Source organism: Bos javanicus, chromosome 7 (genome assembly GCF_032452875.1).
Source record: "Bos javanicus breed banteng chromosome 7, ARS-OSU_banteng_1.0, whole genome shotgun sequence".
Lineage (NCBI taxonomy): Eukaryota > Metazoa > Chordata > Mammalia > Artiodactyla > Bovidae > Bos > Bos javanicus.
Window position 1 is genome coordinate 13231800 of NC_083874.1, and position 17447 is coordinate 13249246.

Genomic DNA, 17447 nt, shown 5'->3' on the forward strand with positions numbered 1-17447 from the left:
AATCCTAAAGGAAATCAACCGTGAACACTAATGGAAGGACTGACGCTGAAGCTGAAGCTCCAATAACTCTGGCCACCTGATTGGAAGAACCATCATTGGAAAAGACCCTGATTCTGGGAAAGACTAAAGGCAGGAGAAGAGGGCAACAGAGGATAAGATGGATCCTGCTCGGTTTCAAGAGCTGCTGTGACCTTTCTTGACTCAGAAAGAGGAAAAATATTTCTTGCAAAGCAGTAAGATTCATGGCTGATGGTCAAGGTAGAACTGAGCATTCCCTGTTGGAAGGAGAAGAGTCCAGCCTGTTGTCAAGTTTATAATGGAAATGCGGAAAGATGGGGTTGCTATTATTTGATGTCGGTAAGATGGAGTCAGGAGTTTGATTTGCAGCATTTTAATGTATCCATTAAAAGCACTGTTTACTTAAAATGGTAAGATTCAGTGCTAACATAGACATAGGACGAAAAAAGGCCTGAAAACTGATTACCGAGGGACTTGAACAATTAAGTTGGAGACAATGTGCCTGGTTCGGAGATCACATCTAGGCAACCCGCTCAGGCCCGCTTTAATTCCAAAACTACATTTCCCAGAATCCTTTCCGCTCTGTGCTTCCTTGTTCGCGTCCAGTTTTGAAGTCCCGCGACACTTAGAAGGCGGAAGTGAAGCGGAAGCCATTACTCTTGGGAGGAGAGTGCTGCTATACACATGGGAAGAGGAGTGGTCCACCGTAGCTTCTTACAAGCTCTTGGTCCCCGCGGCCGATCGGACTTTCCGTATGAACTTGTCATCCCTTCGGCCGCAGCTTCTGTGACCTTGGCTTCCCATGATTCTACTGTCGGTGATGTAAGTCCTGCTTTCCTCACTTAACCCTTTACTCTTGGCCTTCATGAGAACCCGGGAGGCCCAGAAGGCCGGCGGAGTTAACAGGGGACAGGACCTGGGACCGAGAAGCCAGGCAGAAGTGTGTTTTAGACACTGTGATAAGCGGTATGAAGTGCTGGTGACGAAGTTTAGGACCCGGGTGAGGCACCAGTGATGTGGTCCAAAATAATTGACATCTTGGGGTGGGGACAGAAAAGTCCATTCCAGATGAGGTCAGGACGTTATTGAGGTGGATATGTGAGTCAGGAATTGGAGACCCAAGGATAAACTACCTACCTTTTGCTTTGTGGTCATTTTTGTCTAATGTTAATAGCAGCACACTGGTTTTCTTTCAGTTAACATTTGTCTTGAATGCTTTTTTACACTTAAATTTCTCTGTTATTTACTTTAGTTGACTGTCGTGAAAATAGTCTATGACTAGATTTAAAAATGCACTTCGACATTGTTGTTTAACTTGAGAATTAGTCCATTAATATTTAATGTGATTACTAATATTTGCATTGAGTTTTGCCATTTTATTTGGTGCTTTCTATTTTCCCTTCGAATAATTTTTAAAATTAGAATATAAGACATATATGTCCCCCCCACCCAAAGTATGAAAACACACAAAATTAAAAGAAGAAGAAAGTGATTCCTCAAACTAGGACAAGAAAAATAAGATTATGAAAACTCAGAAACCTGTATTCTTCTGAACTGTATCCACCTCCTTCTCCATGATTTTTTCCCTGGATTTTACTGCTTATATGTTTTCTTAAAAATGTATTTCCTAATTTTGGTAATTACTTACTATGAATTACATGCATCCAAGTATTTTCAGAGATATGCGCCTACCATTCTTTTTTAGATACATAGTGACTTAAATTTTAGTCTACAAAGCTCCATATACTGTGGTTTTATTTGCAAACTGTGTTATACACACACACACACATATACATACACACAGAGACACACACACACACCTGTGCGTGTGTATAAATTTTGAGAATATTGACATTATTATGCCATTGAGTTTTACAGTTAACTGGTTACATCTTCTATAATGCTTTTCAGTCAAGTTTTATGAGTATCAGCAAGAAAGATATAATGGTTTTTGTTATTTTGTTAGTTTTATTCCTTGGAAAGTACTGATGTATATTTATGTTTTTCTTTCGTATCACACATTTATTTTTATTATTTACTTTCTTTGCTGGACTTCAGTAGCATTGAATGGAGGTCAAAAAGCCAACTTGAGACAGTCCTGTTTTCTTTCTGACCTTAAGGGGAATTAACTTGAGTGTTAGCTGAAAGCTTTTTTTTTTTTAAAAAATAGTGTTGGGTAAAAGAAGCTCCTTTTTCCTAATCTAAGAGTTTTTTGTCATGAAAATCACTCTTACCAAATGATTTTTTTTTTCCAGCATCTACTTTGATGTGTTGATGTACTTCAGTCGTCTCAAACTATTCCTGATCTGTAGGTTCTAGTTCTGTTTGTGCTTTAAATGAATAAGTGAAAAATATGATTATCTTATTTACCTGGTAATAGTATTAAACCAATTACAGAATTAAACCAATCTACATTTGAGTGAAATTGGTTTGTAATTTTCCTTTTCTGTTTCAGGTTTATGCCAGCCTCATAAAATGGGGTGGGAGTGTTCTCTCTTTATTTCTAAACTCTGGAATATTTTACCTAAGAGTAGAATCACTTTTTCTTTACAAGGGAATCGTACCAGGAAAAACCACTGGGGTCTGGAGATTTTTTTTTTTCTAAAGCTGTTGTTTCAGTTCTCTAAAAGTCAAAGGGCATCCAAGTTCTCTATTTAATTGTGGTAAATAAAATTTCTTTAGGAACTTATTCATTCATCTAAAGCTAAATTGTATAATCAAAGTTGTTAAAATATGGTCTTGAATTGAGTTCAGTTCAGTCGCTCAGTAGTGTCTGACTCTTTGTGTCCCCAGGGACTGCAGCATGCCAGGCTTCCCTGTCCATCACCAACTCCCGGAGCCTACTCAAATTCATGTCCATCATGTCAGTGATGCCATCCCACCATCTCATCCTCTGTTGTTCCCTTCTCCTCCTGTCTTCAATCTTTTGCAGCATTAAGGTCTTTTCCAGTGAGTGGTTCTTCACATCAGGTGGCCAAAGGATTGGAGTTTCAGCTTTAGCATCAGTCCTTCCAATGAATATTCAGGACTGATTTCCTTTAGGATGGCCTGTTTGGATCTCCGTGCAGTCCAAGGGACTCTCAAGAGTTTTCTCCAACACCACAGTTCAAAAGCATCAATTCTTTGGTGCTCAGCTTTCTTTATAGTCCAACTCTCACATCCATACATGACTACTGGAAAAACCATAGCTTTGACTAGACAGACCTTTGTCTCTGCTTTTTAATATGCAGTCTAGGTTGGTCGTAGCTCTTCTTCCAAGGAGCAAGTGTCTTTTAATTTCATGGCTGCAGTCATCATCTGCAGTGATTTGGGAGCCCCCCAAAAATAAAGTCTGTCACTTTCCATTGTTTCCCCATCTGTTTGCCATGAAGTCATCTCTTACTATGTTTTTAATGCTTGATACATATGTAATGTTACCAGTTTTTCATTCTCATATTTATATGTTCTTTCCTTTATTTTAAATAAGTCCTGTCAGAATTGTGTCAATTCTGTTTTTCTCTTAAAACTTTTGGCTTGATTGAACCACTTTATAATATGTATGTTTTCTATTTCATAACTTTGTGTTCTTCATAATTTTCTTCTTTTACTTTCTTGGCATGTTTCTTTACAATTTCTTACATTGGATACCTGCACATCGTAAAGGACTGAAGTGAGTATTCTATTGTATTTCAGTTCTAAGTATTATCAAATTCTATAACTTCTTTGACATGAAAGTTATTTAGGACTTTTAGTTTCAATTTCTGTGACTTTTTTTCTGGTTATCTTTTGGTTATTGTTTGCTAACTTACACTGTAGTCAGCTTGATGCCATTTTCTGAGACACACATTGTACCCCATGTGTGGTTGGATTTTATAGTTAGGAAATACGATTTCATCTTGTGCAGTCTGCATATAGTTATTGAGTTGTCTGCTCGAACGTATTATTGAGAGCTCTGGTAGTGGCTTTGTCCATTCTCCTTAGAGACCTACCACCCTCCGCCTGTATTTTTGAGGCTAAAACATATATAGTATATAGCTAAAACATTATATATCTTTTTCAGGGGTTATACCTTTTTTCATTATGCAGTTCCTCAGTTTTTACTCTTAGCCTTTTTGCTTTAATTCATTCTGGTATTAAAATATTTAAACCAGATTTTTAAAAAAGTATTTACCTTGTATGTGAAGCGAAAGTCATTCAGTCATGTCCGACTCTTTGTGACCCCATGGACTATACAGTCCATGGAATTTTCCAGGCCAGAATACTGGAGTGGGTAGCCTTTCTCTTCTCTAGGGGATCTTCCCAACCCAGGGATTGAACCCAGGTCTACCTGCATTGTATGCAGATTCTTTACCAGCTGAGCCACAAGGAAAGCCAATTTACCTTTCCATTTTTGCTATATCCTTATTTTTAAGACGTTCTTGCAAACACCATATAACTGGATTGTTTTTACTCCATTTTGAGAATCTCTGTACTGTAGTTGAAGCATTTGGTCAGCTTTTTTATAGATTTTTCTTTCCCTGCCCTCTAGCTTTTGATTTGAGAATTTTGTTCACTCCACATTTTTCTCTGCATGTTTTGAATTTATCATGTGTGTATATATATGTGTGTATATATATAGAATTTATGTGTATTATCTTAGTAGTTGTCTTGGAGAATTCTTATCCTTGTTTGTTCATGAAATTTAGATTTTTGATACCTTATCACTCTCCTCGTTTACACGGTTTTGTGATCATCCATTTTATTTTATTATTTTTAAAAAATATTTATTTAATTATTTGGTTGTACCTGGTCTTAGTTGTGGCAAACAAGATCTTCAATCTTCATCTTTATTTTGTGGCATGCAGGGTCAAGTTCCCTGACCAGGGATTGAACCTGGTACCCCTGCATTGTGAGCAGAATTTTAGCCACTGGACCATCAGATCATGCCACTGATCATGCATTCTAATTCTGTCTTTTTTTTAAACTCAAAAGAGATTATCGTGTATAGTCATGTTTAGTTTCATTATACCCACACATTTTCCTTGTTGTGTTCTTTCTTTGGTTCTTGGACCCTTTGGTGTAAGTTCTTAACAGTCTTTGTTTCCTTGAATTTTCCTTTCTCCCTAAAACATTTGTTTTAGAATTTCTCTTTTCTGTGAGTGGCAAGTTCAAATATGATGTTATTTTGCCATCTTAATGGACATTTTGATTTTTAAAGTATATTCCAGAGCCATGAAGATGTTCCACTATCTTCTGGCTCCCATTATTGCTGGCCAGAAGTCATGTGTCAGCCTATTGTTTTACTTTTTTAAAGCAGTGATTCTTAAAGTGTGTTCTTCAGACCAACAGCATCATCATCACCAGGAATTTGTTATAAATGCATATTCTTGCATTTCACACCCCATATCTTCGGAGTCAAAAACTGGGGCTAGGGCCTAGCAATGGAGAAGGCGATGGCACCCCACTTCAGTACTCTTGCCTGGAAAATCCCATGGATGGAGGAACCTGGTATGCTGCAGTCCATGGGGTCGCAAAGAATCAGACATGACTGAGCGACTTCACTTTCACTTTTTACTTTCATGCTTTGGAGAAGGACATGGCAACCCACTCCAGTGTTCTTGCCTGGAGAATCCCAGGCTGGCGGGCTGCCGTCTGTGGGGTCGCACAGAGTCGGACACGACTGAAGTGACTTAGCAGCAGCAGCAGCAGGACCTAGCAATGTGAGTTTTTTAAAATACATTTCCAGTTTTAACAAGCTCTCCAGGTGATTGAGATGCAACTTGAAGTTTAAGAACCATTGCCTTAAAGGATTTTCCTCCCGGGCTGCTGTTCAGATATTCTTTTGCCATTTTTGTTCTCTGATTCAGTTTAATTGTATATAACTGTGATCTGTTTTTATCTTCATTGTCTTTATATTTGTCTTTTGAAATGAGAAATTCACAGCTACTGTGTTTTGCAATAATTGCCTGGACTCCTTCCTTCTCCTTTTAGAATTCTGTTTAGAATCCGTTCAGCCATTTTCCTCTGTCTCCCATGGGTCTTTATGCTTATCATCTCTTCATCTGTGTGCCCTCATGTTTATTCTCTAGAAGTGGTTTTTAAATTTAAGCCTGTGTAAAAGTCACCTATAATGCTTGTTATTAATAAAATAGATTCATCAGTCTACTTCAAAACTCTCATTTAATTGGGCTTGGATATGAACTGGGAAGTAGAATTATTAAAGTTCTCTAGGTGATGTTTATGCAGCTGGCTTGAGGACCACACTTTGTGTAAGACTCTGGAAAATGGTGTTTTTTTTTTTTTTAAGAGGGGGACTGTGTAATCTGATGAAACTCTTTATTTCAATATTTTGCCTTTATTTTAACAATTGTAATTGTCCTTTTAGAAATTACACATTTTAAAATTTCTGCATATTTATTACCAGTGTGTGAATGATTTTAAAAAATACCTGTGTTTATTTTGAATTGCACTTAAAATAGTTTTGAATGGAAGATTTAACCAGTATATGTAGATTGCCTGTTGGAAACAGAAGTATTAATCTGTCCTTTTATCCCCTGGGACATTTCATCTGATTAGTTGAAAGCTTACAGATAGTGAAGTATAGAGATGTTAATTTATGAGTGTAACACATTTCTGGAGTAAAAAAAAATGGCTTGCAGTATTCTCAAAACTATTGTTTCTTTGGGCCTACAGGAATGACTGGTAGAAGCAATTCTATCAGGGGCAGAAATACCACTCAATAAAAGTAACGGAAAGATTATTCTCTCTGTAGTAGTTCCACCTGCAAATTCTGAATATCTCTGGGTTGTATTACAAAATTGAATATGGAGATTTTAAATCAAATATTGGAGGAATTATGGCCACAAAAGGAGAAATCATAATAGAACAATTGTGAAGGATAGAATGTGTTTTGGACTCAAAAACGATGAAGGCAGGTCTTTTGTAATTGTGAGGAGCAGTGGTAAGATTAGGGTGAGGTAGAAATGCGTGTGAGCATGCAGAATACATGATGGCTTTAACTCTGTGCTCGTGTGATGCTGAGATCTGTATCCAGGGTCACCAATTCTAGCTCAACAAGTGGTATAATTGCTCAGATGAGAAATACTCCAGAACCTTGCTCTGGTCTATAGTTTACATTACCATGAGACTTTGAAAATATCCCACAGATTTGAAATTGATGTGAGTGCATTCTCCATCCAGGCTTTAACCACTTGTGTACCTTGCCCCATATTGCAGATGTGAACAGTGAGGGCCAAGGCGTGCCTAAGCCACATGGCTGTGTCAACATATATCTCATAGGATCTGAACAGGATCCCCCTCCCCTCCAAGTTCCATCCCTTGTGATCTTCCCAAGGCCCAGGGATGTCATCTCAATATGGAGAGAAACGTGGATCAGCTTATTTGTCACCATTCATTCTTTCACTCACTTTAAACCTGTTTATTATTTGAGGTGCTGTTCCAGACACTGTGTACTCAGTTGCTTAGTCACGTCCAACTCTTTGTGACCCCATAGACTGTAGCCCGCCAGGCTCCTCTGTCCATTGGATTTTCCAGACAAAATACTGGAGAGCGGGTTGCCATTTTCTTCTCCAGGGGATCTTCCTGACTCAGGGATTGAATCTGCATCTCTTATGTCTCCTGCATTGGCAGGTGGGTTCTTTTACCCACTGAGCCACATGGAAAAGACACTGCAGCAGTGAACAAAACAAAGACGTGAAAAATCTTTGTCTTCCTGGCACTTCTTGTCTAACGGTGTACATTGCATAGGAGATGTTGTCCAGAGAGCAAATTTTTGAATCATTGTTAGTGAGGTGAACCTGATTCTAGTGATGAAAAGCCCTGAGCTGTAGCTCACAGTTGTGTATGTTGACATAGAGTATGGGGCCAAAAGGCATTGGAGATCAGAACACATGGTCCTAGACGGATCCTCCTCATGGTTACTTGAACCATCATAAGCCAGGATGAGCCTTGAATAAATCTGGAGCTTAAGTGTTTAGTGAGTGACAGAGTTTAGTATAATTGTAATTGGTAACATGGACTTCTCATGTGGCTCAGTGGTAAAGAATCTGCTTGCCAAGCAGGAGATGCAGGTTTGATCCCTGGGTTGGGACAGTCCCCTGGAGTAGGAAATAGCAACCACTCCAGTATTCTTGCCTGGGAAATTTCATAGACAGAGGAGCCTGGTGGGCTATGGTCCATGGAGTCGCAAAGAGTTGGACATGGCTTAGCGACTGAATAACAATTGGTGACACATTACTTGAGAGACTGACTCTGAGTCTTAGTTGAGGTGGGTCCAGGACCTCCACCATGTTGCCTGGAGGTTTTACCTAAGCAAGGTTAAGGCCCAGGATGTGACAGAACTTGCTGCCCAAAAGAGGAAATGCTGAAAAACAAAAGTCAGAATTGTCATGTGAGTGGGAGAGACAGAAAACCTTTGGCTACACCTAGTAGTCTTTCTCTCATTTCCTACAGATGTCCGCTCCAGGAGACCCATGAGAGAGAAAGTAGCTTCCTGGTCCAAGGCCCTGTTCTTCAGGCAGATTTACTGTCATTCTCGCAAGATGGCAGCTCTCGGCCTGGCTCCCACATGTGGTAAATTCTTTGGGTGTCGAATGCCCTCAGAAATCAAGCTTCTGTGGCTCCTGCCACCTCACTGAGGGCAAGGATGTGCATAGCTGGTGGGAGGGCTGCCAGGTCAAAAATGGTAGAGGATGTGTGAACTGAAGTGGGTGGGGCAAAGTCCTGAGAGCTCCCCTGGCAACTATGTCTGATTCAGGGTCTTTGTGAGTTTGGGTGAGGCAGGGAGTGTTTGTAGTTGGTGAGTTAAGAAGGCTACAGGTAATTGATAACCCATTTATTATTTTGACAAATCTGAGCAAAGTAATAGCTCCATCTCTTAGAGCTTTCGTTTCTTCACTCATAAATTGAGAATGTATATAATTTTCTTTTTTTTTTGAGAACGTATATTAGTTTCTTTTTTATTTTTTGAGGATGTGTGTCATTTTCTTTATGGCTATGTAGGCCCACCACTCTTTTTCCTATCCTTGAGTGGAGCAGGGTTGCTCTGGCTTGTCACACAACTTGTGTATGTGTGTGTGTGTGATTGTGATTGGGGCATGTGCACTGCCTACACACATAATTAGTATGGGATCATTTCCTGATTTGCGAGTGTCAGGTGGGCTTTAATCCTCATGGGTTCTCTCTTCTCTAGCTGTGCCCAGTCAGGAGCCTGCCTATATCCATGAGTCAGAAGTTCCTCTTTCTTCAAAAGACCATTCCTGTCCCCAGGATGTGGACCTGTTTGCATGCAATGGCCTGGAGCCTCATACATCAACCAGTGTTGAACCATCCCAGGTATACCAAGCTCTTTAAGACCCCTGAAGGTGGGGGAGGGTCTCATCTAGGCTGATGGATGCCTGATTAGAGTGCAAGAGGCAGAGCCAGAGAAGGTTGTGAGGTTGGTATCAGGGATGTTAGGGAAAATGACATGTAACAGGTTGTTTTTTCATCATACAGCTCAAAGCTCTCAGGCCAGGCTGGAAGTGAAAGGAGGTTTGATCCCATGTCAGAGTTGGATTTGAAGCAATGAGATAGGATGAAATTATCTTACAAGGAAGAGAAGACATCTAAGGACTGTCTTCTAAAATAAATGTTTAGACCTCAGAGCCCTGTATTGAAAATCCTGTGTTTAGAGTCTCTCACACGTAGTCTTTGTCCTCAGCCATCTGGATGAGTTCTCACTGGCTGGGTTCTCACTGACCCCAAATGTGTGTGGTGTTTCAGGAATCAGTGACTTTCCAGGATGTTGCTGTGGACTTCACTGAGAAGGAGTGGCCCTTGCTGGACTCTACTCAGAGAAAACTATACAAAGATGTGATGCTGGAGAACTACAGCAACCTTGCTTCAGTGGGTAAGGCTGGTGTCATTTCTTCATTTGTTCATTCATGAATCAAATGTCCTTGTTACAAGAGCTTGCTGTGGCTCAGGAACTGTGTGGGGATTTAGAATACAGTTATGAACAAGTTGACCTGGTCCCTGCCCTAGTGGTATCTCCCTTTGGATATTGAGATCTGTCCACTGCATTGACCTTGGAGGTTATGTGTGTCTGAGCTTGGGCATAGTTTTCTGAGTTAAGAAATCCTCATTCTTTTGAAGGGCAAAATGTGTGGGAATATTTGGGATTTTGTGTTTTATGAAAGCCTTTCACTGTGTTCCTTAGAAATGTGGCACCGCCGTTTTGCTGCTCCTAAGTCAGACTTGTCCATCCTCAGAACACTGAAGACCAAAACACTGACCCCAGACTATTGGAAGGGGTGGTCCTCTGCACGATCTGCCCTCAACATATGTCTTTCCCTGTGAGTAGGGTGCCAGGTGGGCAAACCCAGCCTCATCTCCCACTTGGAGCAAGAAGAGGAGCTGAGGACAGAGGATCGGGAACTTCACCGAGGCCCTTGTCCCGGTAAGCACCAGGCAGACAGAAGTGCTGCCGAGAATCTGCCCTTGCCAGCAATGGGGATGAATGGAGTTTCATTGGGAAACCTCACCCAGGTTGAAAATGCGCTTTCTCTTTCACTACACCTCCATCCTCTTAAAAGTCTTTTGGTTTCCGTGTCCCTTCATCTTTAAATTTGAGGTGGCCATGTGGGCTCTTTGTCCCATTCTTTCCTATTCAACATTCCTGGTCATACTCTTAATATCATTATCAATGTCAGTATTTGAAGAGTTAATTCTTAGTGAGTCAACTTACATTTCTACCCCCTTCATTGCCAAATGTCTCACATGTCCAGATTTCTCAGTCCTTTTTACTTATGTGTGTTCTCCCCTCTCACATTCCCTTCTCTTCTTTATGGTTTGTATCTGCAAAGAAAGCCACCTCTGTTTTTGTCACCGTCATCCCACCATTTTCCTTCACCAGCAGGTTGATATTTTCCCAATTTGTTTCAGATTGGGCAACGCCATCTAAAACCAAATGGTCAATTCTTATGGAAGATATTTTTGGGAAGGAAACATCTAATGATGTGACAGTGGTAAGATTTCCTTGGAATAATTCTGACTCTTCCATATTGGGAGAGGACAGGGTCAGCCTGAGTTAGAAAAGCTTCTCAAAACCAGGCAGGTCCCCTACACCCCTCAGCCACCCTGAAGAGCAAACAGTGATAGAGATAGTATTACAGTTTGGGGAAAACCCTGAATTTGGCCCCAGACTTTTCTTAAAGTCCTATTGAGTAATTATTTCTATAACTACATCTCAGATGTTGAGTGTTGGCTTAATTTAGTTTTAAACAGTTAACAAAGTATATATGCAAGAAGCTTTGTGAAAGTTACATTCATGGCATTCATTTATTTCCTTTTTTGATGGAGTCCATACAGGGCAGGAGCAAAACTTCTGCTTTGCAGATTGTGACATCATTAGTAATTACAGTATGCTTCTACTTATATCAGTTTATGTGGGGATAGTCTTAGGAATGTAACAAACATGGGAAATGCCTTAGTCATTTCCTGAATGCCTTAGTGCTCCCTTTCCATCAACAGGAAAACAGTCAGCTTGGAGAGGAGTCTGCGGAGTACACTAACCTGTTTGACGTCTTCAGCATAGGCGCTCATCTCACTCAGCAGATGGGAAGGCACACTGGCAAGAGAGCGTACCACCACCGGGACTGCGGGGTGACTTTCAGGAACAGGTCCCATGTAACCCAACATGTGAGCATTTACAATGGGAGGAAGATGCATGAATGTCATCAGTGCCAGAAAGCCTTCACCACAAGTGCTTCCCTCACACGGCACAGGAGAATACATACTGGGGAGAAGCCCTATGAGTGCAATGCCTGTGGGAAGGCTTTTAATGACCCCTCAGCCCTCAGGAGTCACTCAAGAACTCATCTCACAGAGAAGCCCTTCGACTGCACTCAGTGTGGGAATGCCTTCCGCACCCTCTCCTCCCTGAAGATACACATGAGAGTCCACACTGGGGAGCGGCCGTACAAGTGTGACGAGTGTGGGAAGGCTTATGGCCGGAGCTGCCACCTCATTGCCCACAGGAGAACACACACTGGGGAGAGACCCTACGAGTGTCATGATTGTGGCAAGGCTTTCCAGCACCCCTCCCACCTCAAAGAGCATGTCAGGAATCACACTGGGGAGAAGCCCTATGAGTGCACGCAATGTGGAAAAGCCTTCCGGTGGAAGTCAAACTTTAACTTGCACAAGAAGAACCACACAGTGGAGAAAACCTACGAGTGTAAAGAGTGTGGGAAATCTTTTGGGGACCTCCTGTCCCGGAGGAAACACATGAGAATTCATATTGTAAAGAAGCCTGTTGAGTGCAGACAGTGTGGGAAGGCATTCAGGAACCAGTCCATCCTCAAGACGCACATGAATTCCCATACTGGAGAGAAGCCATATGGGTGTGACCTCTGCGGGAAAGCCTTCAGTGCGAGCTCCAACCTAACTGCGCATAGGAAGATCCACACCCAAGAGAGACGCTATGAGTGTGCTGCCTGCGGGAAGGTCTTTGGAGACTATTTATCCCGGAGGAGGCACATGAGCATTCATCTCGTGAAGAAGCGTGTTGAATGCAGACAGTGTGGGAAAGCCTTCAGAAACCAGTCGACCCTCAAGACACACATGAGAAGTCACACAGGAGAGAAGCCCTACGAGTGCGACCACTGTGGGAAGGCCTTCAGCATCGGTTCGAACCTCAATGTGCACAGAAGGATACACACTGGGGAGAAGCCCTATGAGTGCCTGGCCTGCGGGAAAGCCTTCAGTGACCATTCGTCCCTCAGGAGCCACGTGAAAACTCACCGGGGTGAGAAGCTCTTTGTGTCATCGGTGTGGAAAAGACTCCAATGACACATCTTTTTTAAAGAAAACATGAGAACTCAGATTGGCAGGGAACCTGACAGGTGTCAGAAAGGCAGGAAGCTTTGAGGAACTCATCTCACTGGGTATAAATTGTTAACTTGGGAGAAATCCAGTTTGTATAAAAACTATGGAAAGACTTGGATTTTTCCATGTCACATTGGAACTATGAGAACTCAAGGTGGTTGAGAAAACGTATATCTGAGGTGTGAGGAAGCCGTCAGTGTACATGTAGCTCTCAACAAACAGGAGAACTTGGAGAGGGAACCCCTAACCTGGTATTTAATGTCAGAATGACTTTAGTACCATCTTGTACCTCTGGGCACAAGAACAAGCTCATCCTGGAGGATCTCTGTAAATTCCATGACTGGACAAACCTTTCCTGGTCTGATTGTATCCTTTATGAGAGAAATCACACTAAAGAGGAAAATCTATGAAATAAGGACCACGGGGAAGCCAGTAACAGGTTGGCAAGCTATAGCCAGCTGTCTGTTTTAATGCAGCTGGCAAGTTTAGAATAGTGGTGGTGTTTTTAAAGAAGAAAAATATGTGATGGAGACCACTTTTGGCCCACAAAGCCTAAAATACTCATCTCTCTGGCCCTTTACAGAAAAAAAAAAAAAAAAAAGCCAATTCTTTATCTACAGCAGTGGGGATAATTTTGCTCCCTGGGGGACATTTGGCAAATCTAGAGACGTAGTTGGTCTTTAAAAGTGGAGGGGGGGTTGCCATTGGCATGTTTTGGAAGACACCAAGGATGCTGCTAAATATCCTACAATGCACAGGGGCTTTCCTCAAGAGGGAGAAAGTATGTGCCCCAGAATGTCAGTACTGCTAAGGTTGAGAAATTTTAACCAACAATTCCTCATATTTTTGTGAAACACGTGGGTACTCACATTATGAGAAATTCCTATTTACAGCTTCAAAACTATACTCAGTGTAATTGTTTTAGGAATCACATGAGAACCCACACTGCAGACAATCCCTCTGTGGAGTTTCATCCACAGCCTTCTCGTGTGTGTATCAGAATTCTTTCCCCATTAGGATTTCTCAGTACATGTGGAATTGCACTTATCAGTCAGTCTTCTATCACGAAAATGGACCCCAGCTCATTAATTTTTCAGTCTTTAATTTTAATGTTATGCTCTTGCAAATAACCCTCATGCCTCATCACAGAAGGTTTGTACATAGTAATTCTACTATAATTTCATTTGTGATATGTGTTTATTTCCTTTTGGACAACTTATTTTAAACAGTGGGTTTTTTGTTTGTTTGTTTAGAATAGTGTCATGTGCTGTGTAACTTGTGGGTATTTTTAGTACCTGTTTGTTACAAATATCTAATTCAAATAAGTTGTGATCAGAGCAGGATGTCATCATCAAATTGGTCCTTTGAAATGTTTTTGGCCTCCTGTCCAGCCACAGGTAACCTAAACTTGTAGTTGCATCTTCAGTATCTTTTTCTTTCATATCAGAAAGATCCAAGTTCTGATTAGTAAGGTATGCTATTTTAGAAAATCTCTTCCAAGTTTTCCTGCAACTAGTAGAGTCCATGTCCACAGCCTGGCCATTGACAAAAAAAGCAGATGCCATGATACAGACTGGAGAAAGCGCTTGAAAAAGGGTCTGTCTTACCTGGATTCCTCTCTACATTTTCTGCGTGTGCTCCGCCCCCCCCCCCCCCCCTTTATTTCCCTTACTTCTCACCTTGAGAAGAGATCCAGTACCTAGTGTTAAAGATCCATCTTATGACCATGAGGATGCAAGCCACAGGCTAAGCAAGAGGGGTGGGGCAGTTTACTGCAGAAAAATCACAATAATCTTGGCTTCCTTGGTGGCCTCTTTGAGTGTCTGCACTAGCCCTGGATTTGTTATTTCCATACTTACTATTACATGAGAAAAAATAAAACTGGTTATTGGTTTAAGCTGCTTTGGATATTTCATTGTTTAATCTGTTTAATAATTGTTTTATTGGTGGTGGGAATGTTCTTCTGTACCAGATTGGATGTTGTCTGTAACCCATGCATCAAGTCATTAGTGGGGTTGGGTAGCTGCTGCTATACATGTTGGTATAATCTGCTTATAATTGTTGGATTTGGGTTTTTAAAAATCCTTAAGGGCATCCCCGGTGGCTTAGTGGTAAAGAATCCACCTGCAATGCAGGAGACCTGGGTTCCATCCCTGGGTTGGGAAGATCCCGTGAAGAATTAAGTGGCAACCCACTTCGTTATTCTTGCCTGGGAAATCTTATGGACAGAGGAGCCTGGCAGACTACAGTCCATGGGATTGCAAAAGAGTCAGACATGACTTAGTGACTAAATAACAAAAATCCTGTACCCCTGTTTTTATAAAATTGTATTTCATGTCTCTGATGTGCTTAAGTATTATTTCTTGACTTGTGTTGAAGTAAGTGTATTGGTTTTCGCAAAAGCCCTGAGAAATAGGTACTGCCAATAACACCCTTTTGCATATGGGCAATCTGAGGCAAGGAAGTTTAATGTTACTTGTTTTAAGTCAGCTCATTAACAAGTTGTAATGCCTTTTTTGTTGTTTATTTGTTTTAAATATTTATTTATCTGGCTGTGCCAGGTCTTAGTTGGGCATACAGGATCTTTAGTTGCATCATGTGGACTCTAGTTCCAGGGATGGAACCTGGGCCCCCTGCTTTGGGAACACAAGTCTTACCCACTGGACCACCAGGGAGGTCCCTGTGCCCGTGTTTCAAGTTCATTCTTATGTCAGGCCCTGTTCTGTGCCCTGAGTCTGTAGCGATGAATCAGGATTTTTGCCTTTATGGTGATCACATTCTACATGGGATGAAGGCACGTGATAAACAAATGAATAAATATGTGGTATATCGGCAGTCAGTTCAGTGCCCCCAAATTTAAGCACGGTGATGATGACAGGGATGTGGGGGTTCATTGAATCTATTTTATGGATAGGGAAAACCTGTTGCTTAAGGGGACATTATAGAGCAGAGACGTAAATTCCCTGCAAGTGTGTGCCACGTTCTAATGTGCTCAAGAGCACCCGAGGCAGTTCAGAGGTCATGAAAAAAGAATTTTGCTTGCTAGGGCCAGTGTGGCTGAAATCTGGCAAGCTTAGGAGTCACAGAAGGTAGTAAGGTCAGAGCTGGATTGGGATCCTTTTCACGGAGGCATCTTGTAGGTCGACTGGAAAGACTTTGCCTTTTATTCTCTGTAGAAGGTCAATGGAGGGTTCTGTATAGAGAAGTAACAACTATTCCATCTCTGTTTTAAAGAATCATATTGGCTTCTGGGTTGGTTGGCTGAGTAGAGGGATAGGATACAAAACAGAAATCTGTTAGAAGTTCATTGCTGAGTTCAAGTTAAGTATAATGATGTCCAGTTGCTGTATTTAAAATGGATAACTAACAAGGGCTTACTGTATAGCACATGGAACTCTGCTCAATGTTATGTGGCAGCTTGGATGGGAGGAGAGTTCAGGGGAGAATGCATCCATGTATATGTATGGCTGAATCCCTTCACTGTTTATGTAAAATTATCACAACGTTGTTAATCACCTATAGCCCAATACAAAATAAAAAGTTTATAGAGTTTGAAAATAAAATTACAGTATTAGTATTGGGTTGGCCGAAAAGTTCACTTGGGTCTTTCTGTAAGATCTCAGGAAAAAGCCAAATGAACTTTTTGGCTAACTAGCAAGGGTATTTTGAGAGTCACATTGCATATGGCTGTAGTTTCATTTTCACTTCGGATAAGTGGTTCCTTATCATCCCAGAATTTGTTTAACAACAGCTGATGTACAGTTCCTGGACTGTTTCCACTTTCCCCGGTTATGAACAATGCTGTTCTAAGAAAATGTATAACACGCTTTCTGGAGTGTTGGTGAGTTATTCCAGGAGTATGAAGTTGTTAGGTTGAAGGTCTGTGCATGTTCAGTTTATCTTAATGCCAAAGGTGTTTCTAAGTGTCTGTGTAATGCTTTGTGTGTGGTATCATTTAAAACAGGCATTGGTGAACTTCAGAAAAGTGTTTTAACTCGTACTTTGTTGTTTACTTGCTAAGTCATATCCGACTTCTTTGCACCCCAAGGGACTGTAAACCGCCTGGCTCTTCTGCCCATGGGATTTCAGTTTCCCAGGCAAGAATACTGGAGTGGGTTGCCATTTTTTCTCCGGGGCATCTTTCTAAACCAGTGATCAAGCCCATGTCTCCTACATTGGTAGACAGGCTTTTTTGCCATTGAGCCACCAGGGAAGCCTTAACTCATGTCCCATAAATTGTCACATGAACTCATCTGTGTAAGCAGGCAAGAAAAATGTTTTACATGTTTTAGCATTCCTGATAACTCCTTCTCGCCAAATAACAAACCTTGCCTAACTCCCCACGAGTGACCGGTATTCTGGCTCTGACAACATGGCTTGGATTTTTATTTTTGGACCCTATACAAATGGAGCCAAACAGTATACGTTCTTTAGTATCTATCTTAATTTACTCAAAATTTTTGTGAAATTGATCCATATTGTTTTGAGTTCCTCTAGATAGTAGTACATTTTATTGTGTTCCATTGTTTGAATATTCCAGTTTATTTAAGCAGTTTGTGTTGGTGGACATTTGACTTCTCAGT

The 17447-nt window shown here is 41.2% G+C and overlaps 1 protein-coding gene across 2 annotated transcripts; it reads left to right on the forward strand.

Annotated features, from left to right (window-relative positions):
• The first annotated feature begins 637 nt into the window (after positions 1-637).
• On the forward strand, positions 638-14761 carry ZNF317 (zinc finger protein 317). Of its 2 annotated transcripts, XM_061422037.1 has the most exons (7): positions 638-840; positions 8449-8568; positions 9188-9330; positions 9760-9886; positions 10340-10435; positions 10921-11003; positions 11509-14761. In XM_061422037.1, the coding sequence occupies exons 2-7, from the start codon at positions 8469-8471 to the stop codon at positions 12826-12828; spliced, it is 1869 nt and encodes a 622-aa protein (XP_061278021.1). In that variant the 5' UTR covers positions 638-840; positions 8449-8468; the 3' UTR covers positions 12829-14761. The 2 variants fall into 2 exon arrangements, with proteins under 2 accessions (XP_061278021.1, XP_061278022.1); XM_061422038.1 differs by lacking the exon at positions 8449-8568.
• Positions 14762-17447: the final 2686 nt, after the last annotated feature.

What these genes read in the sequence shown, in the direction of transcription:
- ZNF317 (XM_061422037.1), top strand. Translation starts at nt 8,469, where the DNA reads ATGAGAGAGAAAGTAGCTTCCTGGTCCAAGGCCCTGTTCTTCAGGCAG. An exon ending in CAGCAACCTTGCTTCAGTGG is followed by an intron (nt 9,887 to 10,339) that starts GTAAGGCTGGTG and finishes CCCTGTGAGTAG; the next exon opens with GGTGCCAGGTGGGCAAACCC. An exon ending in TCACCGAGGCCCTTGTCCCG is followed by an intron (nt 10,436 to 10,920) that starts GTAAGCACCAGG and finishes AATTTGTTTCAG; the next exon opens with ATTGGGCAACGCCATCTAAA.